Source organism: Cydia pomonella, chromosome 18 (assembly GCF_033807575.1).
Source record: "Cydia pomonella isolate Wapato2018A chromosome 18, ilCydPomo1, whole genome shotgun sequence".
In the NCBI taxonomy this organism is placed as follows: Eukaryota; Metazoa; Arthropoda; class Insecta; order Lepidoptera; family Tortricidae; genus Cydia; species Cydia pomonella.
In genome coordinates, this window is record NC_084720.1 from 16,938,633 (window position 1) to 16,962,997 (window position 24,365).

At 39.1% G+C, this 24,365-nt stretch overlaps 1 protein-coding gene and 1 non-coding gene across 2 annotated transcripts in view; both read left to right on the top strand.

The window, feature by feature from the left end:
- LOC133527686 (phospholipid-transporting ATPase ABCA7-like) overlaps positions 1-24,365 on the top strand; it is a 56,468-nt gene that overhangs the window by 4,458 nt on the left and 27,645 nt on the right. Inside the window, exons 3-18 of the mRNA XM_061864805.1 lie at positions 4,012-4,115; positions 7,007-7,127; positions 8,276-8,361; positions 9,212-9,370; positions 9,656-9,878; positions 10,557-10,721; positions 11,348-11,526; positions 11,716-11,856; positions 12,783-12,900; positions 14,020-14,174; positions 14,636-14,863; positions 15,172-15,310; positions 16,974-17,223; positions 20,518-20,573; positions 22,848-22,960; positions 23,482-23,710. Of these exons, the coding sequence (XP_061720789.1) occupies positions 4,012-4,115; positions 7,007-7,127; positions 8,276-8,361; positions 9,212-9,370; positions 9,656-9,878; positions 10,557-10,721; positions 11,348-11,526; positions 11,716-11,856; positions 12,783-12,900; positions 14,020-14,174; positions 14,636-14,863; positions 15,172-15,310; positions 16,974-17,223; positions 20,518-20,573; positions 22,848-22,960; positions 23,482-23,710 (2,466 nt within the window). The remainder of the gene's footprint in view (positions 1-4,011; positions 4,116-7,006; positions 7,128-8,275; positions 8,362-9,211; positions 9,371-9,655; positions 9,879-10,556; positions 10,722-11,347; positions 11,527-11,715; positions 11,857-12,782; positions 12,901-14,019; positions 14,175-14,635; positions 14,864-15,171; positions 15,311-16,973; positions 17,224-20,517; positions 20,574-22,847; positions 22,961-23,481; positions 23,711-24,365) is intronic.
- Trnat-cgu (transfer RNA threonine (anticodon CGU)) lies at positions 2,687-2,758 on the top strand. Its single transcript has one exon. It is a non-coding gene; the product is annotated as a tRNA-Thr (tRNA).

The window sequence follows — 24,365 nt, forward strand, 5'->3', positions numbered from 1 at the left end:
GCTACGGAAGGTTAAAGATTGGCACGTTGGCTACGCGGGCTGGTGTTGTAGATGTCCAAATGTCCATGGGCTACCGTAATTGCTTACCATCAGGCAATTCGTCTGTCCGCTTGCCTCCTGTATAATAAAAACATGTTAATGTGACTTTATTTCGTTTGATATTTACTAGCCTGTAATATTTTTGAATATTTTTTTGTTTCAAATTGATATCTCCCCTTTAGAAGGCTCTTAAATTCCACTATTTAAAATATGTTACGCGTAGAACCATACCTACCTACTTAGAAATGTAAAAACTTTAGGTTTGGTATTTTGGCAAACTAGCATTCGGGCCGCCTGATGGTAAGCAGTCACCGAAGCCTATGGTCGCCTGTAACTTCAGAGGTGTTACATGCGCGTTGCCGACTCTTTATCATCCTGTGCATTCCTTTTTTGAAGAACCCCATACTGTAGTCCCTTGAGAAAACCTCGGCAGGGAGCTCATTCCACAGCCGGAGTGTCCGCGGGAGGGAATTCCTTTTAAACCGCACAGTACGCCACCATTTAGGTTCTAGGGTGTGAGGATGAACACCCTGCCGACGCCGAGCGGTGCGGTGATAGAAAGTGGCCGTTGGCATCATGTCAAACAATTCTTCTGAGCACAGCCCATTGTACAAGCGGTAGAACACACAAGGCGACAAAGTCTCATTAGACTTAAAGGTTCAACGCCGCTTGTGAGATTCGTACAACGCGCCTATTTATTGTTTTAGTTTACTTCAAGATCATAATTCATAACTGATATTTATGCATTGTTTTTTTTTTACAACACATGCAAAGTAAAATAAATAGTCAAAACCTATAACCTATAGTGTAGGAAATAGTTTTTATTATTTTGTTTAAAAATTAAATGAAATAAAATAAATTCGATTGGATATGGACTGCAGGATACAAATGCAACTCTGTCTCAATTGGATATGGTCTTATTGGATTGGATATTGCATTTGATTGGATATGCACTATACCTATCGCGTCAAATGGTGATTCATATCCTAACAGTTCTTCAAGTCGCTTTTGGTTGGACTTGATTTAAAAATAATTGAACAAAATGTGTTTTTAGGGTTCCGTACCTAGAAAGGAAATAACGGAACCCTTATAAGATCAATTTGTTGGACGGACAACAAAGTGATCTTATAAGGGTTCGTCCGTCTGTCTGTCTGTCAAGACCCTTTTTCCCAGGAACGCGTGGAGGTATCAAGCTGGAATTTATATCAAATACTCAGGTCTACTGTCCCTTGGAGCTATGAAAAAATCAAACTTCTAAGCCAACGCAATCAAAAGATACAGCCGTTTAAGCCGCAAATTTTCGACACTCGCAAGGGAATCAAAACCTACAGGGTACTTGCCGTGAACTCAGAATCTTGAAATTTGGTACGAAGCAACGTCTTATAGCACAGATAAAGGAAAAATTGCGAAAACCGTAAATTTTTAGTTACATCATATAATAAAAATATTTTTAATAATTGATATGACCCGATTGTCGTGATGGGTGAACTTTTACTTATATACCTACAGGTTTGTACGGAACCCTCGGTGCGCGAATTTCTAAACAGTGCTAAATGTCCAAAAAATGTGTACAAACATTTTCTATACTCCATATAGAAATCAAGTGTCATAGGGATAGTCATCTTTCGATGTGATTAGGTAACTATAGGACCGTGAGCCTTCAGAAGATAAAACTCATAGCCTTCGCCCTACTCCTCTGGGCCCTGGGCTGTGTCTACAATAAATATGTATTTGCGAAAAAAATAACTAGAATTTAACCATATGATCCTACTCCCCCTGACCATATAGCTGGACCCACACTTGATAAAATTTACCCATTTTACGCAAAGTCTATAATATATGTGCATCCTAAAACATAACTTTAAATACGAGCTAGACAACAATAGATTAGTTCTATAATCGATGAAATGTAATCTGTACGAAACATTCAACCTTGAACGTTTTAGGTCAGTTGTTTCAAATGATTTCGTTAGCTGACTTTTTTTCGTTAGTAGCGGTAGATTCGGCCAATGGGCGTCGGAACTGCTCACACCTTACAGGGCGTCTTGCCTTCGCTTACACCTTTCTTAAGAGTATTCGTGTGACAATTTCTATATTTTCTATTTCTAGCAATGAAAATTATACATAGATACAGTTAAATCTCGATAATCTGACACTTCGATGGTCCAGTACACCCAGTAATCCGGCATTAAAGTAGGGATGCAATGCAAATGATCATTCTATGTCCAAATTTATTATGTGCGCTTACGTTATCACTCTTGAATATCTTTATAAAATCCTAAAATACAGATAATAATACGCTTGTCTTTGAATTTAGTATGTTATTATAGTGTATTACTTCGACATACTAAAAATACATCAATATAATAATTAGATTTGCTCTAACTTCCAGTAATACGAATTTTACAGTGTTCCGGCTATTTGTGTCAGCATTAGTGCCGGATTAGTGACATAGTGTTGTATATTTTACTTGAATGTTCATCCAACTAGAAAACAAGTCAAATTATTTTATGTTTTTTTCACACAGTCACATTACTATATATAAATTATAAACTGAAATAGATATCATACACTACAGAAAAAAGTCAAAGGCGCCTAGCCTTTCAAAGATAGCATACACCAGAGAATTTGGGAAGGGTACTGCCGTGGCCGGGTGGCCTAGTGGTCAGAGCGTTAGTCGCGTATGCTGAAGACGCGGGTTTGATTCCCGCCTCGGCCACCGGTGGACTTTGTCATTTTTAGTGTATGATATCTATTTCAGTTTATATTTGAATATTTATGTCAAATTTCATGTTATTTTGTTGTATGGGAGCTACTTTTAAATTTATTTATTAAGAAACAAACAGTCTTATGCAAAATGAGTAAATGCATAATGTTTTAAGTCCTATAGTTTTCTTATTTGTTATATAATTTTACAAGGAAATCAGTGAGTAACTAATTAATAAATTACACTAATATCAACAATAATGATGCTAACCATACATTATAGCTTTCTATACATGCATATACAGTGAGATTGAAAAAGTATTCTATCGGCGAATTTCTTCGCAAACTACGCAAAAACTACTACAAAAATCAATCGGCAATTCAATTAAATTTCGTATATTTTTTTTGCGGTGGGCTCGAGTGACTCTTAAACTCACCTATACACATGGCAAATATTTAGTTAGCTGCATGAAAAATGCAAAAAGACATTTCAACAGCCAGCATGTTTAATTTAAATGTATTTTTACAGACTTTTCAAGTAGTTAAGACTAAATGCCGCTCTAACACAGTCGTTGTAGATTAAACCATGTCAAAGACGTGTCAAATTGTCAATGTATTCGAACAGTCAGCGAGACACTAATTATTTGGAATTGTAAATAGGTGGTGGGCAAAGCTGAGATAATTTACTGTAGATTTTTACCAATATCTGGGAGACCGATCATAACATATAGAAACACAAAAATGCGCGTTTTCCCAGAGATAAGACCTAGCTAGATCGATTTTAAAACCCCCATATAGCAAATTTCATCGAAATCGTTAGAGCCGTTTCAGAGATCCCAGAATTATACAAATATACATGAATTGCTCGTTTAAAGGTATAAGATAAGATACAATGATTTAGGTGTGTTGCAAATGTGTACGATGTTGGATATACAGTAGAATCTCGATTATAAGATCCTCTACTATCGGAACCTTGAATTATCCGAACGCAGACTTAGTTTTTCCGAACCCTCAATTATCCGAACTTTTTTCATCCAGGTTTTTTTTTAACGTTAAATTGTACGATCAAAATTAATATACTGTACCTACAGTTTTTTTTAATGTAAAACGTCTTGTTAGTTTGTTCTCGTCCCAAAAATTTCATTTCGATTATCCAACCTGGTCTGGGTCACAATAATTCAAATAATAGGGGTTTTACTGTAATGATGTTAATGAAAACAGTACAAAATGATTATAAAAACAATGACTTAATGTATTTTTTTTCAGGAATCAAAGAGTATGGCTTCTTCCCGTTCTCAAATGCGTCGGCGCTCTCAATACTGGAATACTCGAAGGATATGGGCTATGAGGATGCAATTGTCATATTTGAGGTACACCATCTTTATCATTTTCTTCGCACGGTCTAGTCTTGACTAACCCCCGGGCCCCCCGGCTCCCTCGCTTGCGGTTTGCTGTAGGCAAATCTAAGTTTTATTGGGATTAGTTCGGCTTCCTCACGAAGTTGCCCTTGGCCGAACAACGATTAGTAACTCTAACTTAAGTTCCGAAAATCTAATTGTATTTGCCACCACTATACATTTTCCTTACATGATTTCATAAGGAGTTGTGGCTATAGAGCTTGGCCGGCAAGTCGAGAAGAAACCTATTTTGCCTATTAACTTTTGGCTATCAATTAAAACATTATTTCAAGCTGTCGTTTCATTTCGTAGTAATTTTACTGTTATGCATGTTTTGTGATACGATTCGCTGGCCAGAGTCTACGGTCGGTTCTATAGTTTCTAAGGTTAATGTTATAGACCGCAAAATATCCATTTCTACAATGTATGTTTATAGTTACCTACACTTAGTAGCATTTCAGCATCTAAATGGCATGACACTCATGACAGCTCACATGGCTCACTATCATGTACCTATTAGTAATACTAGCTACATTGTGACTGGGTCGTCCTTTAAAAACATTACTATAGTATATAATGTGCTGACAAATTAGGTAGCTACCGATATTTTAAAAGTCGAAACTCAAGGTTTGTCAGCGAGCGATGGAGCGTAGTATATTAGGTGTTCGTAGAACTGATCGAATCAGAAAACGGAACTACGATCCAGAGCTCGAGTTGTAGATGTAGGCGTCAAGACCGCCAAGCTCAAGTGTGATTGGGCTGGACATGTCTGCCGCATGCACCCGGAAAAGTGGGCCAGAATGGTTACTGAGTGGGACCCACGGAACACCATAGATGGTGCAGGACGGGGTGCAGGCAGACCGAAAAGGAGATGGTGGGACGACTTGGACACATTCTATCCAAAATGGTAGGAAAATGCCGATGACAGGGTCGAGTGGAGAAAACGAGTGGGAGGCCCTTGCCCAGCAGTGGGACACTATAGTAGGAAAAAAAAATATAGCTGATACTCGGCTCCTGAAGTATATTTAAGTATGAAACATTATTTCATTATAAAATAAAATAAAATTAGAAAACAAATTTGCTACGTAGAAACACACTGTTAATGAGATAATGAAATGAGACCTCATTGAACAGATTCTAGAGCCTCTTTTCTTTTACCTAACACTTAACTGGCCACTTCACGTTGATAAATCAAATGACACTTTGACAATGATATTTAAGACAAACAGAAAACTACAGTCAGCGATAAAAGCTTGTACCAAAAATTAAATTTTTGCCAAAAACTCATTCTTTCCTCATCAATGGTTCAGTCGAAATCCAAAATCTGCTTAAAATATCATATCGTTGATAAAACACACGCCGTACGATACGACCGTATGTAATTATACAGTCAAATTCATACAGGAAATTGATAGTTTTAAAACTGAACAATACTTCGATGCGGTATTGTTGTACACGCTTTAATCAGAACGGCGTAACTGCCACATAGTTACTTATCAAAAATGGCTCTTAATGTTATATGATCATGGTCTATTTTCCTTATGATCGCTGTTCCTGTAATTAAGTGTCGATGACTTGAATCTATGCTTGAAATACGTTGACATTGTACATTTTAGGTAATAGAGATAAATTTTGTGTCGTTTTAAAATAAATGGTAACTTATTGTCTGAAGTCAGTAAGGCAATATCTGCATAGATATACAAGTAGAAATCTTCTCTATATACACCGATAATGTCGACCGATCTTTTGGTTCACATTTGAAGTTGTATATGTGAAGCAATATATCATCTAAGCCATTACTACAATCTTAACTATTTCAGAGAACAACAAAATGTTATTTATTTTCTTTAGGTAGAATTAAGTTAGGTTAAGATTAAGTTTCAAACAAAAATGTTACATTGTTAATCCGCGAAATAATAACGTGCTAGTCAATCGGTACTAACCCGTTATACTTACTTGCGTATTTTTACATGCAATAAATGTTCCCACTCCCCCACCGTAAAAATAAATATAACACCACCACCAAAGGTACAAAACTCGACACGTGTTTCGCCTCTCTACGAGGTATCCACAGATGCTGGAGCTGTTGACAACTGTTCATTAAGAATCTTCCCCCTGTTGTTGTACCTATTTGTTTCCAACTGTTTGACGACTGGTTTGGCCTAGAGGGTAGTGACCCTGCCTACAAAGCCGATGGTCCCGGGTTCAAATCCTGGTAAGGGCATTTATTCGTGTGACGAGCATGGATATTTGTTCCCGAGTCATGGGTGTTTTCTATATATTTAAGTATTTATAAATATTGATATATTATATATTATTAATTTATATATATCGTTGTGTAAGTACCCTCAACTCAAGCCTTATTGAGCTTACTGTGGGACTTAGTCAATTTGTGTAATAATGTCATATAATATTTATTTATTTTTATAACTGTTCCAAAACACTCAAATGCAATCCTTTCTCGCAGGCATGTAAAATATCCAAAGAACGATTCTCAGACAAAGCGTGGTCGCTGACTATTAAGTGCTTTGCGAAATCGAATTTTTCTGGATGGTTCTGTCTGTATGACGCAACATGCTTCTTATACCGTAGTGAAATTGTGCCCCGTTTGCCCCACATACACTTTATTACATTACAGGTTAGCTTATAAACTCCAGATTTCTTCCCGTTCTCAATCTTATCTTTCCCATAGATTGTTTTTAAAATTCTACTTTCTTCCTTTCTAGTTACTCCTTCTTAGTTAACAAATTCCTTTTAGTTTCAATATCGACGGCCAATGTTACCCCTCGAGTCAAAGTGACCTTAGTCGACGTTAGCTACGTGTTTTGTACAATAAATGTCATTTACATCTGTATTACCTCCAGGATATGGAGTCAGAAATGTGGCCGAAGAAACTGAACTACACTATTCGGATGAAGAACAATTTCATGACCAACCAATACGAGCCCGAAGACCCGTTTGATATGGGTCATCATGAGTACTTTGGTAAGTCTTTTTCACCATCAATCCCATCATCTTAAGCTGTTCGCATTCTCGATTTGCTACGGTTTGCCAGTGCTACGGTTGGCGGTGAGAATAAATAAAACAGTGAGTTAAATAAAGAACTAATTTTATTCTACCGAAATTCCGCAGCAAGCACACGATTTAGAGTCGTAGGGTAGGGTACGTTTTAGGCCGGTACTGATTTTGCTCCGAGGTCAGTTCCACCACGCAAGTACTCCTCTGAAGCTGCCGCAGCCGCTGCGGGTTGGGAGACGCACTAGCTGAGGGACGTCAGCTAGGGCCGCTCTGGAATTGCTGGAACTGGTCTGACTGGTCTGCTTCGGCTACGGTTCCAGCCGTAAGTAGGCCATGCTAGGATTTGCTACGTTAGAATTGATAGGCTGCAAAGAACAGGACATAATTATAACACTATCGAAATAATTTATTTCTTACCACCGTTTACCCCTTGAGTCATACGACGCGATATCGGTAATCAAATTTCAATTCTAAATTTAAAACTTCAAGGTTGTTTTATGGCTGGCAAATTGAGATCAACGGAAATCGGAAAGAGGTTTATTTCGCTGGTCAAACCCCTCGGTTATATCACTAGCTATTTTATACTAAAATGATACTGCTATGGAGTGCAGGGCAAAGAGAATTGGAAGTAGAGGTGGATTGTCAACGAAAACTTTGTTGCCACAGTAAATATACTGCCATCTTTGGACAGTTTCGACACATGATTAAAACTTTTAGAGCGCCATTTGACTTTGACCCGCCATCTGATGGCGCCATCGCTCGAAACGATGCCGCCATACCTTTGGCCTATGATCTATTTGATGGCGCCACTTTTTGATATTTAACAAATTTAACACATATCAAATTTTACAAATGGCATTCTAAAAGTTGTAATAATGTGTCGAAAAATTGCAGTATATTTACTGTGGCTACAAAGTTTTCTATGACAATCCACCTCTATTTCAAATTATCTTTGATGCAGGTTAACGATATAAACGTACAATTGAAAATAAATAAACATTAGACATGTTTTCGTGTTTTTTCTCTATGGAGTATATAGTCCAGTTTTCGTATTCCTTCATTTCATTTGCCCTTCATCATGTAAAAAATCGAAATAAAAACTTTTTTTTTTGCAGGTATGCAGTACGAGGAGTTTATGCGCCTGCAGTGGGCCATAGACACCAGCTATTTGCGACTTCTGACTGGCGCCAATATAGACCAGGTTAGTTTTTTTAATGCACCTTTCTGACCTAAATTTCACCTGTAGGGCTAAAGTGATCGGCTTTTTATCATTTGTCACCATGCCTGTCACGTACTAGTTCAAGTATGTAAGTGCGAAAGTGAGGGGCATATAGTGACAAGTGATAAAAATGGAACCATGCTGCCACCGCTGATGATTGGCGAGGTACTGTAGGTAGTATGATGACCAGGGCCCGTACATTTCATGCCGTTGACGGAAAAATGACGTCACGCTACACAGAGTATGATCATTTGTCAACCTCTTTAGTTAACCGATATAGATACTTGACAATAAGAAATGTCTAACTCTGACTTTCGTCTTATTGTCAGTCAATTAAAAATACATTATTAGTTTATTAAATAATACATATTTTAGATTTTTAACAGTGTATTTTATGTAGAGTCTGTGCGGAAAGAGAAGAGTCGTGGAATATATTTTTTTTTTTTAAATGAAATGATCGGGCAACGGACCCTAATGATGACGAATTTTAAAAAGTTTACTTGCTAGATTGTGTGTATGTGTCCTTACGGGAGGAACATTTAGCATGCGATATATTTGATCCCGTCTCGTTTCGACCAAGGTCAAAATTTGTCTCTTAGATCGATAAAATTATTCTAAATTCTCTCTATTCTGGATATGTTTGGCCAGGGGCCTTTACCCAGCCAGTGGGACACAATGTAGGCTTTAAAAAAAAGTAAATTTAAAGTATTTAGATGGATATAACAAACTTTTTCCTTGCATTTTTCACTTGTCGCTCTTCAATCACACATAGTCAAGATTCTGTTACCAAGTAACTATATACTTTTCAATCAATTTTTTTCTTTCTCCACAGACCATGGAGCTCCAAGAATTTCCCTTTGCGGCCGCCCACTTCAACACCAACGTAGTGGCCGTGAGCCAGCTTTCAGCATTCTTATTGCCGTTCGCACTTACACTCACATTCGTATTCCTCACGGGCAGACTTTTCGAGGAGAAAAACAGCGGAATGCATGTGAGTGGAAATTACTGACCTTATGTCCTAGTGTATAAGGATCAGATTACAGCAACACCGTGTGTGAGCCAGAATAAAGAACAGGCAATCGAGTGGATCTTACGCCTATGCTGTATAAGATTTAGATTACAACAGTGAGTCAGCTGACGGCCATCTTGTTGATCTCACTCACATTTTTCTTCCTCACAAGCAGTGACCAAGATGGCGCGTTTTTGGTTACATATTTCCATGTGACCTCTAAATTAAGATTTTTTTAACTATATTAATCTAACGTATGATTCGCAGGAGCTGGTGAAAATGGTAGGCGTTTCGTGGGAAGAGCTAGGCGTGTCCCACGTCTTAGACCTAGTTCCCCATCTCCTTCTCTACGCAGTGGGCGGCGCACTGTTCTACAAGATTGACGACCTCATACCCGTTACATGCGGATTCTATATAGCACTGGCGATGGCACTGCATTTTTTGACTGTGGTGGCGCTGGCGTTCGTCACAGTTTACGTGTTCAATATGAGTAAGTACATATGACTCTACGCGGCGGGCGCCCTGTTCTACAAGCTAGACAACCGAATATTAGTTACGTGCTCAATTTAAAACTACAAGATTGTTTTTGGCTGGTAAATTTCGATCCCTTTGACTCGAGAGTCTTCATGCTCAATTTAAAGCTCGGAAAAAGATCACTTTGACACAAGGGACTGCTGGAGTCTCAGGCAGACAGTGTCGAAAACCTCTTAAATCGTGTGTGCAATGTCGCATCCGTGGGATTCGAGGAGATAAATTAAACCTGAATATGTTGTTCTTCAGTGTTTGCCATCGCACGAGTATTACTTACTATTGCGCGTGACATAAAACTTAATTATACTAGCTACATTGACCTGCCATTGCTGATAATCGTAACTGGTACTATAGTCTGTATCTTTAGGTATTTAAAAAAAGGTAAACAAAATCTACCCTCAAATGGCTCCTTAAGGCAGTTGAGGGTAGATGAAAACATTACATGATCAAATAAAGTAGGTTTAAAGTCAGGTCGTTTAGTGACAGATCCAGGCGGTTTTGTATTTGGTTGGTTAACCAATAAATATTAAAACTACCCGAAAATGAACAAATTGTTTGTTTACCTTTTTTTAAATACCTAAAGATACAGACTATAGATAAAAAGACGGACGTACTAATACTTGGGGTTTTCTTTCAGCGCAATACCTAGAACTGATCACCATGTCAGTGTATACCGCGTTCCTGGTCGCCAGTATGCTGAGCCAGAAGCTCAAGAGTCGCGCCTTGTGTCTGCTGTGCTGCCTGCTGCCACACGACCCGTTCGTCCGATTCTGGCGCGCGCTCGGTTCTAGGGAGATGTTCGGTGAGTCAAAAATCCACATGCCTCAAAAGGTTGACTGATAAAAGGTTTATGAAATTCTTAAAATATCACTCCTAATGTTTGTGCTTTAATTTTGTTACACTTTTTCTAATAATTAAAATCAGGCTTATGAAAAAAAAATCAAAACATTAAAACTTTTGTGTAAATAGCACAGAATCTCGCGTGCACCAGTCCGACTCGCACTTTAATTCCAAAAATTTTTTTTTTTCTGCAAATAGTCCAGTACTCCTGCGCTGATATATCTAACCATGAGGTGAATTGTGGCCAAAAACTATGCTTCTAAATCGACAAAAGCGCTAACGCAAAGTAAACCGATAGGTACCTACCTAGGTACCTATGCCTAGCACAGAAGCGGCGCGACAGTTTCTCGCGAGATAGACAACCCATCCCTCTCTAATTAATACAGTGAGAAAAAGAAGTGTAGTCTATCTCACGAGCGAGATACAGTCGCGCCGTTTCTATGCTGGGCCTACAGTTGCCTAGACGGATTCAGAAATCTGGCGGCCTGTTGATATAAAAATGCCGAGTATCGAGGTCGGCATACCTATTATGGATGTTCAACCAGCAAGATTAAGAGTTGAAGTTTAATTTATAGTATATTGTAACAGGTGGCAGCATATCGATCACAAACATGTGGACGTGGAACGCAGCCGAACAGACCGCCGTCGCCGAACTGTATCTGTTTATGGTGCTGCAGATAATCCTGCTGTCTATGATCGCCTGGTACCTCTCTAGGGTGCGGCCGGGGAAGTACGGGCAAGCGTTACCCTGGAACTTCCCATTTAGTGTAAGTCTAAGTATTCGCCTATATCTCAGATCTATTGTAGGTTTCTGAAGAAGATATACATAAGGTTTGATTTTATAAGATTCGTAAAAGTTTAAGAAAAATCTCGTCGGATTCAAGATATTAGGTAATGTTTACTGCAATCTACAGATGTAAATCACTGTTTTATCAATTTAACTATTTCCATTCCAGAAAGACTATTGGTACATGCAGCCAAAAGTAGAGGCTGCGCCAGAAGAGACCCAGTTCGACCCATGTGAGGCCGACCCGCGCTACTTCGAGAAGGCCCCCGCTGGCCTCCCGGTTGGCATACAGGTCAACGATGTCTGGAAGGTATAGCAAGTTATTGTAAAAAAAAAGAGTCAATAGAGATATATAGGGATGTCCCTTTTGGCCGTCGACGAAAAGGCAAACGAAAAGCATTCTGGCTAAAAAACCTTCAGCAGTAGTCGGGATGAGCAGTCGATCTTTGTTTAGAGTAGCCGTTGATAAAGTACGCATTGCATTGCGAAGAAGTCAATAATGCGATTTTTTAAATTAAAGGATTGTGTAGCCGACAATATTCATATAAATAAGAAAAAATAGGTCCAATGGTACTCCCTTGTGGAACACCAAAATTAGGAGAGAGCTTGCCACTTACTTCATTTTCAATTAATACGTTAATTAATTTTCTTTATACATATTCCCATATAAAAAACTTAGTTTTAGACTCGTTCTTCATTGTAAGAATGTTTTTAAATAGGTAAATTCTGGATTGTAATGGTATCAAACGCTTTTGTTTGGTCCAAGAATAGACAGGGCACTTTTTTGACGAGGTGACAACGACCTAGGGCGTCCGTTAGCTGGTGCGGGTGCACGGAGCGGGCGCACGCACGCGGGTGCTATAAGGAAAATCAGTCGCACGCGTCGGCGCCAGTTAGCGTCGCTCATACAATTTTTCGTAAAACCGCTCACCCGCTCCGTGCAACCGCGCCAGCGAGCGGACGCCCGTAATATGCAAGATAACGCTGCTTTGACTGCATTAAGGACGTGTTTCATAATGTCTAAGTATTGGACAGCTAATTAAATAAATTAACTGCCAGATAAATCTTCTTGCAAAACTTAGCATTATATCTACCAGTTAAGCTTATTTAAAGATTGTGAAACGCAAACGATGACTTTATTCGTCAGATAAGTGGCAAGCAGCTTATTCAGGACTTTACTTGGACATTGTGAAACAGGCCCTAAGATGGATAAACTCATGCCCTGGATTGTTTCAGTCGTTCGGCAAAGACCCGGCACTCAGTGGCGTGAATTTAACCGTGTACCGCGGCGAGATCACCGTACTGCTTGGCCATAACGGCGCCGGCAAGACCACGCTCATCAACATCATCACCGGTTTGTATTTTATGCCCAAATTCTCAATTTATAATAGCATAACATACCCGACATCACACCAGCGGTACCTGGGGCGCCCGATCGGATCCTTCCTTGTCGTGGAGGCGGACCTGCGTCGGCTGAATGCCAATTCATGGCAGGAAACCGCGCTGGATCGGGACAGGTAGCGTTCTCTCGTTTCGGAGGCCAAGATTCTTTTTGGATCGCTGAACCAAAGCAGTTAGTTTAGTTAGTTTTTATAACATACCCGACACTTCTCTGGAATGCCCCTGTTAATCGATCAGTCTACATAGGAGTCTTAATATTATAGGACATTATTACACAAATTGACTAAGTCCCACAGTAAGCTCAATAAAGCTTGTGTTGAGGGTACTTAGCAATGAGCGGAATTCTTCATAGCAAAAATCAAACTGTCAGAGGGATTGACCTAACTGTTTTATCGACTTATCGATGTTACGGAATAATATCGCATTAGGTATCCATAATCAACTTAAAAGATTATTCTATAACATTTGACCTCTTTGATAAGCAACTTGCATCTCCGTATTAAAGTAAATCATGTCAGCGTCACATAAGTCATTTATGTCACTTGAGTTTTCATGAGTGATTTCCGTGCCGTGTTACTAAAATGGTTAATCTTAAAAGAAAACAATAAAAAAACTGATACAGAAAGATTCTTATTTCAGTTTCAAAGAAGATTCTTCCACAATATATTGCTCTAAATGTTACGTTCATTTACATCATAAAAGTATTTTCTGTTTTATTCTATACTATTATACCAAACTACAGTGGCGGTCAGCTAATTAGGGACACCTGTGTTTCGTTAAGTGACAAATATTTATCGATAAGTCGATAAAACAGTTAGGTCAATCCCTCTGACAGTTTGATTTTTGCGATGAAGAATTCCGCCTATTGGTACTTAGACAACGATATATATAATATATAAATAATTATAAATACTTAATTACATAGAAAACACCCATGACTCAGGAACAAATATCCATGCTCATCACATGAATAAATGCCCTTACCAGGATTTGAACCTGGGACCATCGACTTCGTAGGCAGGGTCACTACCCACTAGGCCAAACTGGTCGTCAAAAAAGTCTTATTCCTCAGGTCTGATATCGGCATCGTCCGGTCGCGTTCTGGTGGAAGGCAAGGACACAGTCAAGCAAGCGAAGGACGTTCGCAAGCTTATCGGCCTCTGTCCGCAAGAGAACATCTTCTTCCCGCATCTTACTGTGCTGGAGCACGCCATGTTTTTTGCTATGGTAAGAATGAATCATGATTTTTGAAGTAATGAAAAATAAGAAATTTATAATAGATTCTTAACTTTTTGTGTTCCGGATTTCCGAATCATGACTACATAAGCACATCATATTTAAAGCGCTTAAATGAAATATACTATAAAGAGGACACTATTTCTCGCTAAGTGCTATGTAAACATAGTTATGGTGGACTTAAGAAATTTAGGGGGTACAGGGTGGCAGGGTACTCCAATATATTGGGTCCGAGAAATGGTATAGTCTAAAACGTGTTTTAAATTTTAAATCTCCAAATATTTCCGGCATTGCTAGTTCAAATAAGAGCAGATCTGTAAAAACATTCAAAATAGTATTTTCATTTCTTCAGAAATCGGAACTGTTCGATTTTTCAAGATTAGTTTCTAATATTTTTATCAGATTAAATTACTCCAAGATTCTGGAATTTATAATTAACACTATATTTCCAGCTCAAAGGCCAAACATACTCACAAGCCCACAAGTCAGCCATGGACCTATTCTCCAAACTCCAACTATCAAACAAAGCGAACGCGTTGACATGCGCGTTGTCAGGCGGCATGAAGCGGCGCGCGCAGCTGGCCTGCGCTGTGGCTGGCGGCGCCCAGGTGCTCGTGCTGGACGAGCCCACTAGTGGGCTGGACGTCGAAACTCGCCGCGAGCTGTGGGACTTACTGCTGGTCAGTATTATACACGACTCTAACCTTTTGAACGCCACGCCTATCGCACGCGGCGCGTAATCGTGAACCTTGTCGGTACCCATGAAGGTTGATATTGGGCTGTAGCCGCGCGCGTCATATGACGTCTTTGGCGGTCAAAAGGCTAATCACAGTTCCCCCCACAATTTACGAATGTTTGTACGACTTTTAAGTCACTCGGGTAACGTGACACGTTGACACATTTTGGACCTATATCTTTACATTTGATGCGGTGCTTTGGTAGGCCCAAGTTGTCTTTAATAATAAAAAATATTTGCCTCCAATGACAGAGTCTGCGCGGTGAGCGAACGGTACTATTAACAACACACTTCATGGAAGAAGCGGACGCCCTGGGTGACCGGATTGCAGCTCTGCACCACGGCCGAGTGCGCTGCCACGCCACTTCTATGTTCCTTAAGCGAGCCATTGGTGAGTAATGACTCTTAGCTACTGTAAATAAGTTTCAACGTCCTTCAGCACTAGGTGCTTCTAACAACTGACTTCATGGAAGAGGCAGACGTGCTCGGCGACCGTATTGCAGCTCTGCACTAGGGCCGAGTGCGCTGCCACGTCACATCCATGTTCCTTAAGCGAGCCATTGGTGAGTAATGACTCTTAGCTTCTGTAAATAAGTTTCAAAGTCCTTCAGCACAAGGTGCTTCTAACAACTCACTTCATAAAAGAGGCGGCGCTCGGCGACCGTATTGCAGCTCTGCATCAGGGCCGAGTGCGCTGCCACGCCACTTCCTTGTTTTTTACGGGCTATCGGTAAGTAATTTAACTTTCACGGCATTCAGCAAGGGTTTAGGAGTCAAGGAAATTTGAACCTTCTATTCGCTATGTGCACGACTGTCACGCAACCTAGCAGCCGCAAATCTAAGGGAAAACGTCAATTCACTACATCTTATAAAACTACTCCAAAAATAAAAACTTCTGCACGGATTTTCATAGGACTTTCATCTTTCAATAGAGTGATTCTTGAGGAAGGTTTAGGTACATAACTTGTTAAGGTTTTGTGTGAATTGGTTTAAATATAATGATGTTGACGGAAAAAATCACACTAGCTAGGAGCTTTAAACGAAAACGCTGCCTTATCCGTTTGAGCTATTATAACGTAAATAAAGTGTTTACTTATTTTATTTTTTTGTATTTTTTATTTTTACTGTATTTTATTTTTACTGTATTTCTGTATCTTTTTTTATTTTATTTGTATTTTAAAATTATGTAATGGGTCTATTGCCTGAATAAAGAAACATTCATTCATTCATTCATTCATAACACAATGTATGGTGGGGTTGTCCCTCTATCATGAGTCTACAAAAAAGTCCGCGATGTTGAATGTCCATCACTTAAGGTTAACTTACTATACTCATTCTAAACTTCTAGAAAAAGATCATATAATATGTGGCATTTGCAAAGCTATTTACACGGATACAGTGTTATAATTATCAAATTAAATACGTTAGTAATATTAAGCACTTGATACAAATTACAATGGTCCCTTATACCATACAATTTAAATGAATATTTCAGGAGTAATCGCAAATTAAATTTTCATTTCGAGCCATATAACTTGTACGAAATGTTAAAGATTCTATCCGCAGTTAGTTCAAATTTTTACCACCTTATGCGCTGGGATCGCTTTACTTACCCCCACCATGCACTTCGCACGGTCCCAATACAGTAGTTGCGTAACAAATGCCAATAATTTCGCCATTATGCCAATGATTTCGAACAGAAGCGAGTCCGCAGAGCGGTAAGGCGCTGTCATTTTTATATGGAATGTATAAAGTACAAATTTAAATGGCAATTAGTGTTGATCTTTCGTATATTGCCATAAACGATTTTTTAACTTATGCACAAATGAATAGACATCGTTAAACTGATTGTTGTTCGTTTTTGAAAGTCTAAATAATACTGAATTCCTGCCATAATTAGTATGATAGTTAGGTAAACTAAGAAGATGTGGGTTATTATTATTCTAAAATAATGAAATACGACCTTAAGGTTGCCGAAAAACAAAGTTCATCACAGATAGGGTAAATAATTGATTAACCTCACTTCACAAAATAATATATATTTTGTTCACCAGGCACCGGCTACCGTCTTTCGTTCACTACAATCGGCGCGCCTAAAGAGGCGGCCATCACATCGTCCATCACCGCCGTCGTGCCGAACGCGACCATCCGCGACCGTCGTCCGAACGGCGTGTCCTACAATCTCCCAGCGAAAGACACTGCAAGATTCCCTCAGCTCTTTGCATCGCTGGAAGATGCGCGCTCTAAGTTGCAAATTGATACCATTGGTGTTGGCAAAAGCACACTCGATGAAGTGTTTTTAGAGTAAGTTTTATTCCCTGTACTCTCATTGACAACTATAGTTCGAAGGCAGCCATCACATCATCCATCACCGCCGTCTTGCCGAACGCGACCATCCGCGAGCGTCGTGCCGAACGCGACCATCCGCGACCGTCGTGCCGAACGCGACCAATCGCGACCGTCGTCCGAACGCGACCATCCGCGACCGTCGTCCGAACGGAGTGTCCTACAACCTCCCAGCGAAAGACACTGCAAGATTCCCTCAGCTCTTTGCATCGCTGGAAGATGCGCGCTCTAAGTTGCGAATTGATACCATTGGTGTTGGCAAAAGCACACTCGATGAAGTGTTTTTAGAGTAAGTTTTATTCCCTGTACTCTCATTGACAACTATAGTTCGAAGGCAGCCATCACATCATCCATCACCGCCGTCGTGGCTAACGCGACCGTCGTCCGAACGCGACCATCCGCGACCGTCGTCCGAACGCGACCATCCGCGACCGTCGTCCGAACGGAGTGTCCTACAACCTCCCAGCGAAAGACACTGCAAGATTCCCTCAGCTCTTTGCATCGCTGGAAGATGCGCGCTCTAAGTTGCGAATTGATACCATTGGTGTTGGCAAAAGCACACTCGATGAAGTGTTTTTAGAGTAAGTTTTATTCCCTGTACTCTCATTGACAACTATAGTTCGAAGGCAGCCATCACATCATCCATCACCGCCGTCGTGGCTAACGCGACCATCCGCGACCGTCGTCCGAACGCGACCATCTGCGACCATCGTCCGATCGCGACCATCCGCGACCGTCGTCCGAACGGAGTGTCCTACAACCTCCCAGCGAAAGACACTGCAAGATTCCCTCAGCTCTTTGCATCGCTGGAAGATGCGCGCTCTAAGTTGCGAATTGATACCATTGGTGTTGGCAAAAGCACACTCGATGAAGTGTTTTTAGAGTAAGTTTTATTCCCTGTACTCTCATTGACAACTATAGTTCGAAGGCAGCCATCACATCATCCATCACCGCCGTCGTGGCTAACGCGACCGTCGTCCGAACGCGACCATCCGCGACCGTCGTCCGAACGCGACCATCCGCGACCGTCGTCCGAACGGAGTGTCCTACAACCTCCCAGCGAAAGACACTGCAAGATTCCCTCAGCTCTTTGCATCGCTGGAAGATGCGCGCTCTAAGTTGCGAATTGATACCATTGGTGTTGGCAAAAGCACACTCGATGAAGTGTTTTTAGAGTAAGTTTTATTCCCTGTACTCTCATTGACAACTATAGTTCGAAGGCAGCCATCACATCATCCATCACCGCCGTCGTGGCTAACGCGACCATCCGCGACCGTCGTCCGAACGCGACCATCTGCGACCATCGTCCGATCGCGACCATCCGCGACCGTCGTCCGAACGGAGTGTCCTACAACCTCCCAGCGAAAGACACTGCAAGATTCCCTCAGCTCTTTGCATCGCTGGAAGATGCGCGCTCTAAGTTGCGAATTGATACCATTAGTGTTGACAAAAGCACACTCGATGAAGTATTTTATAGTAAGTTTTATTAATTTAGTTATAACAGTCGAAAACAGCAATACGTTAGTTATGCAGCTATAAGTAACCGTCGTCCGAATGGCGTGTTCTACAACTTGTCTGATCGCACGGCGCGTTTTCCTGAACAAGATGCGCTTAAAACTGTTATGTGTTCTTAGATGAATTCATTCATAATGTGCCCATGCAATTTTGCAGCTATACAGGGGTTCCAACCTTTTTTTCGTCGAGCCCTCCTTGATGATGAAAATGTATAATCTTGTGGCACCCATTGGAATATTATGATGGCAAAAAAACTATGCGGTTATGCTGCTCTCTGGCACATATTGTAAATCATAGAATAACTTATTCATACTATGCCTTAAGAGGCTGTCAATACCTAAAGCGCGCACACTGTCTATTTGTATCGGAGTAAATGAGATAGCACTGTCGCATGTTACTGGGCCTGGGCAAAGGAATAATAAGAAAATTATTTAAATAAAAAAAAAGTGGATTATTAGTGTAATATTTTACACGTTAGCGGTTTAGATATAAATGTTTTGAAATAAAAATATTTTTAATGATGATTTCAAATTAGATACAATCAATTACAATTCATTACTGTTAAAATCTAGACTACATTGTTAAATAAACACGTTAAAATTAATTATATATAAAATAATATTTAATCTATAAACTATAAATGAATGATTTTGAAATTGTGATTTTAATTGCAGACCCATAAGTCAAAACAATAAAGACATAGAACCGTTTAATTGTGATTTTAAGACCAATCTTTGCAATTATTTTCTATCGAGCCGAATTTCGTTCAATCATGTATCGAGTACGACCACGGTCTTTGAAATATAATGAATATTAACATATATTGTTCTTAAATAGTCTTTCTTAAGAAACTGTTTAAGTAACATCTATTTCAAGGACATTGGGTGTGCACAGCCCCTTAAAAGTTTTTAGAGAAGTTTTCATTATGACATTGATGCATGAAGGCGGTTTGTTTACGCGAAACGCGAATATCGAAATTTCGTTATATGCCACTTTGCCGCTCGAATATGCAAGAGTCAAATCAAGATAAGTTGGTCGGCTGGATTTTGATAGCCCAGACGGTGCAAGTGTTATTCTAAGCGTCAAACGTCTATGAAATTATGACGTTTACTTAACACTTGCACAGGCCGGGCTATCAAAATCGCTGACAATTTAGCTTAGTCTGTTTCTAGAGAGGCAGATAACGAAATTTCGATTGTCGTGTTTAGTGGTAGGCCCTCAGTATGTGCTAGTAGCAACCCCTACGCAGAGTTTTGCGTAATTTTTTTTTTTATTATTATTATCACACATACAATTATCATTATAGGCTGAACCCAATGCGATAATGTAGCAACAAATTAAATATACAAACAAACAAAAAACAAGTACCTATATCTAACAACTAAATTTTTAACCTACATACTACCTATTCAATATAAGAAAGAGTTAATACAGCCACTTTTGTGAATTCACTCATCGTACATGAAAATAGGTCTATATGCGTGGCTATGATGTTCAGGGTACGCATGGCGCGCGTCATCGGCGCCTCGCGCAGCAACTTGGTGCGCCCGCGGGACACAAATACCCACCGACCCCAATATATCCGCATTGTATATCTTTCCCCTAAGCAGTTTAAAGATATATGTAACGAGTGCTAGCTCCCTTCTGACTTTCAACTGATTGTATCCGACCAATATCCCCTATTATGCTTCTACTCACGCCATAGTGGCTTCTAGCAAGTATAATGCTTGGTTTCAGGCTGTGCAGCGACGACAAACCAGCATATACGGAGGAACCAGACAACACCACAACAGGTAAATTATAGTTTTACTGTTACTTTACAACTCTTCTAAATTCAATAACTCTTTGCTGATGTGCACAATAAATACATCATGTCAGCTTTATCTATCTGTATCAGACGGCCGATAGATTTTCATACAAATAACTGTGTTGACGATATGTTCCACTTAGGGTTTGCAATCCGAGATTCTGGAATTTCTAAATTCCGGAATCTCGGACCAATTTTCCGATATTACAATTCCGGAATTAAGACCACTGAATATCGAAAACTCCGGAATTGGATTTATGTACTTTAATTAGATTTTATTACGTTTAATACTGAAAATCGTTAAGAAACTACACTATGCTGGTGTTATTAGCCGTCGCTGACTAATGTCTCAAGCCTAGCAGCAACAGCATTAACCATCGTTTTTTTTTTTTACTTTTGATACTTACATGCTAGGATTCGTTTTTTTAGCATTAGAAAGAATGTCAGGGATATTTGACATGTATTTTTATTGAATAACGCTTTTGAAAATCAATTAATATGTAAAAATTATAAATCATATACAGTTGAAAAATAAAACATTACTTTGCTCTCATAAGTAAAAGCTACTTATTTCTAAAAAGCGTTTTTCAATAACAATACACGTCAAGATTAAATTTGATTGTTTAACCTTTTTTCTAATGCTCAAAACGAAGTATAAAGCAAAACCATACATCTATACTTTCCCAGAAACCTACCTACGCGAACTTTTGAATTAAAATTTATAAATATTTGGATGTTTCATTCACAACTCAGAAGAAAGTTTCCTTAATGAAAGATTTCGGATCCTGTAGCGGAACATATTATATTCTGAATTAAGAACTAGTAAGGAAAAAACCGAACTTGAAAAACGTATCGTTTAAGTACCTATATTTTGCATTAAGTCTGTGAGCCATGGCTGAGATACACGTCATACTCGTGAACGGGTGCTGTTTGTGGAGACCGGTCTGTTTAAGCTTACACGGGGTACAGGTTATGTTAAAGTATGTAACTTTACTTTTGAGTGACATTAACGTGAGACACTTCATTCGGTTCTTGTCTGTTTTATTTTTTTTGTCTTTTAATTATTTATATAAGAATTCAAGCCTTGGCGACCCTCTACATCTCTAAGGATAATTTAATATATATTTTATATTTTATCTCTGACACTTAGAGACTTATACATCTCTAAAGAATTTTAGTATTTTATGGTTTTATTTTTTTATCATAGTTTTTTTTTTGTGTAATTTGACATTTAGAGACAGTATACATCTCTAATAAAGTATTTATTATTTCATAGATTCGATATTTGTAATTGTTTTTTTTTTTTTTTTTTTAATTTATTGTTTGTAAAAATGGACATGTAAAAGTGCCCCTGTGGCCTATTTGCTGAATAAATGTTTGATATTTGACATGGCAGTTATTATTTTACACTTCATAAAAAGGCTCATCCGGCTGAATGTAGCGCTAATAAAATAATATTAACCATTTAGCCCATTTGGTTTAATCTTAGTAAGGTTTTGGGCACTAATCGGCAATGCACAAAGGTAATAGGTATAGCTATACACTTTAATACATAGAACACAATCTTAACTCAGGAACAAATAATCGTTATAAACACAATAAATGCTCTTACCGAGATCGTAACCCCAGGACCTTCATCTTCGTAAACAGAACCACCACTTACTAGGCAACGCAGCCGTTATATTTAAACATTATATAAAATTAGGCATCAAATGGTTTGCTAGCATCCGTAGTATCCCCAAATAAATACGCCGTATCATTGAAGTGAATAAAAGGGACCATAGTAATAAAGTGCTGAAATAAGTGGTGCAAAGACGGCACTACTCAATTTATTGATATTTCTCGATTAATAATACTACTAACTAATTTCTATTGAAACAACACTTTCTTTGATAAACGTAAAGAATCAGAATTTCAATTTTTTTAGTTTTTTATTAAAAAATCTAATAAAAATATGGTGAACCCCAATTCCGGAACCAGTTCCGGAATTCCGGAATTCGGACCCAATATCGAAAATCAGTTCCGGAATTGGAAACCGTCCGATATTGCAAGCCCTAGTTCCACTGTCAAAATTGGTTGGACATAGTTTATTAAGAAGGATCAATTTCACAAATTTGACAAATGTATGGAATATTTTTTGTTATAACAGGAAGTTAAATTTATTGACAGATTTATCAGTTGCATCGGTTTCCTTAAATTTTCTATTTTGTCGTTATATGTACCTAATGTTTAATAATACAGACATTGTGATTTTGTGCAGAGCCGGTCCATGGGACGGTAAAGGGCCCAACGTTGTACGCTCGCCAGTTCGCAGTGTTATTGCTGAGGCAGTGGCGCTACATCACTTCTCAATTGCTTTCTTTCTTGGGCATTGTAAGTACTGCTTTTAAAATAATCCCTGCTGATTTATAATGACCATTCGTGATGTGGATGTACCTAACTTACGATTTTGCAATTCACAATTAACAAATATTCAAATCTTTTAACACAATTCGAGGATTAAAAAAAACCTGAAAATAAAATGATCAGTTTTATGTTATACTCCCTACTCCTGAACTTTACTGACGTCGTAAGTATTATTCATAATCATATACCATTTTATTTAAAGGTATACCCACTACTTTATTTTTTTTTTATGTTTTTGCTACTTAAAATAAAGAGATCTTTGGATCCTAATACGACAAAAAAGGGTGCGGTTTTACTTAACATATACACAAAGGATTAGCCGCTCTGGCCAGCTACAAATCTAACGACTATATCTATGTGAAGTTTTAAAGTTCTCTACTGAGTAACCTTAATCAGTCCGTCCATTGTGGTTAGTGCAACTGCCCCGAAGTATCGGAACGTGTGTTCATTAGTGAAGGTTTTCTCATTCAAAACTCCCTCCATTCCAGATAGTATTCGTAACATTACTCCTCTGGGCCTTCACTTCCGTGGCCAACAACAACCCGTTCGGCATGCAGCAGACCGAGAAGCCGGACGCGGCGGCGCCGATGAGCCTGGAGCTGTACGGGGCGCGCGCGCCGCGCCGCGTACTGCTGCACGTGGACCGCGACACGCTCGGCGCGCTGCAGGTGGCCTTCAAGGGCGTGCAGTTTGAGGAGGTCCAGGATGTCGTTGATGGTACGTTTTTACAAGCTTTTATTTAACTTGTAACAGTTAAGATAGATTCCACTGGTACTCACCGGGTCCATATTGGGTTGAATAAAAGTTTAAGTCATATCTTTGATACGCATAACAACTTGTGTTATAATCATTATTGCGGTTACAAATGAAAAGTCATATTATATAGTGTCATAAATTTTTAACCATAACATTTGATGACACGCGTAGCAGTTGCCATTTATTTTTTGTGCATACCTAACGAACGTAACCTAAAATTTTATGCGAATTAAATTAATGACTATAAAAATGATGATATAAATCATTTGTGACAAAAAAAAATCTGACTAAAGAATTTTATGACTTACAATTGTATGCATAAAGTGTTATGACAATAAAAAATATTACAAAAGTTGTTATGCGACCAGAGGGAGTCCCGTACTCACCGGATCGTCAAACGTAGGCATGTAAATTCTTTTTTTTTCATTTATCTAAATGCAACCACTCCTATCACAAGGCCGTTCGTATCGAAAAAGAATGCAGTCTCTGTGATGCGCTTCTACCATTGCTGTGGACGACTCCGGAACTAATTCTCTATCACGTTTCCTAAATTGGCTTGCGCGTGAGTTGGGTTTTCAGGTGAGCCTTCTAGTTCTGCGATGCACACAGAGAGGGC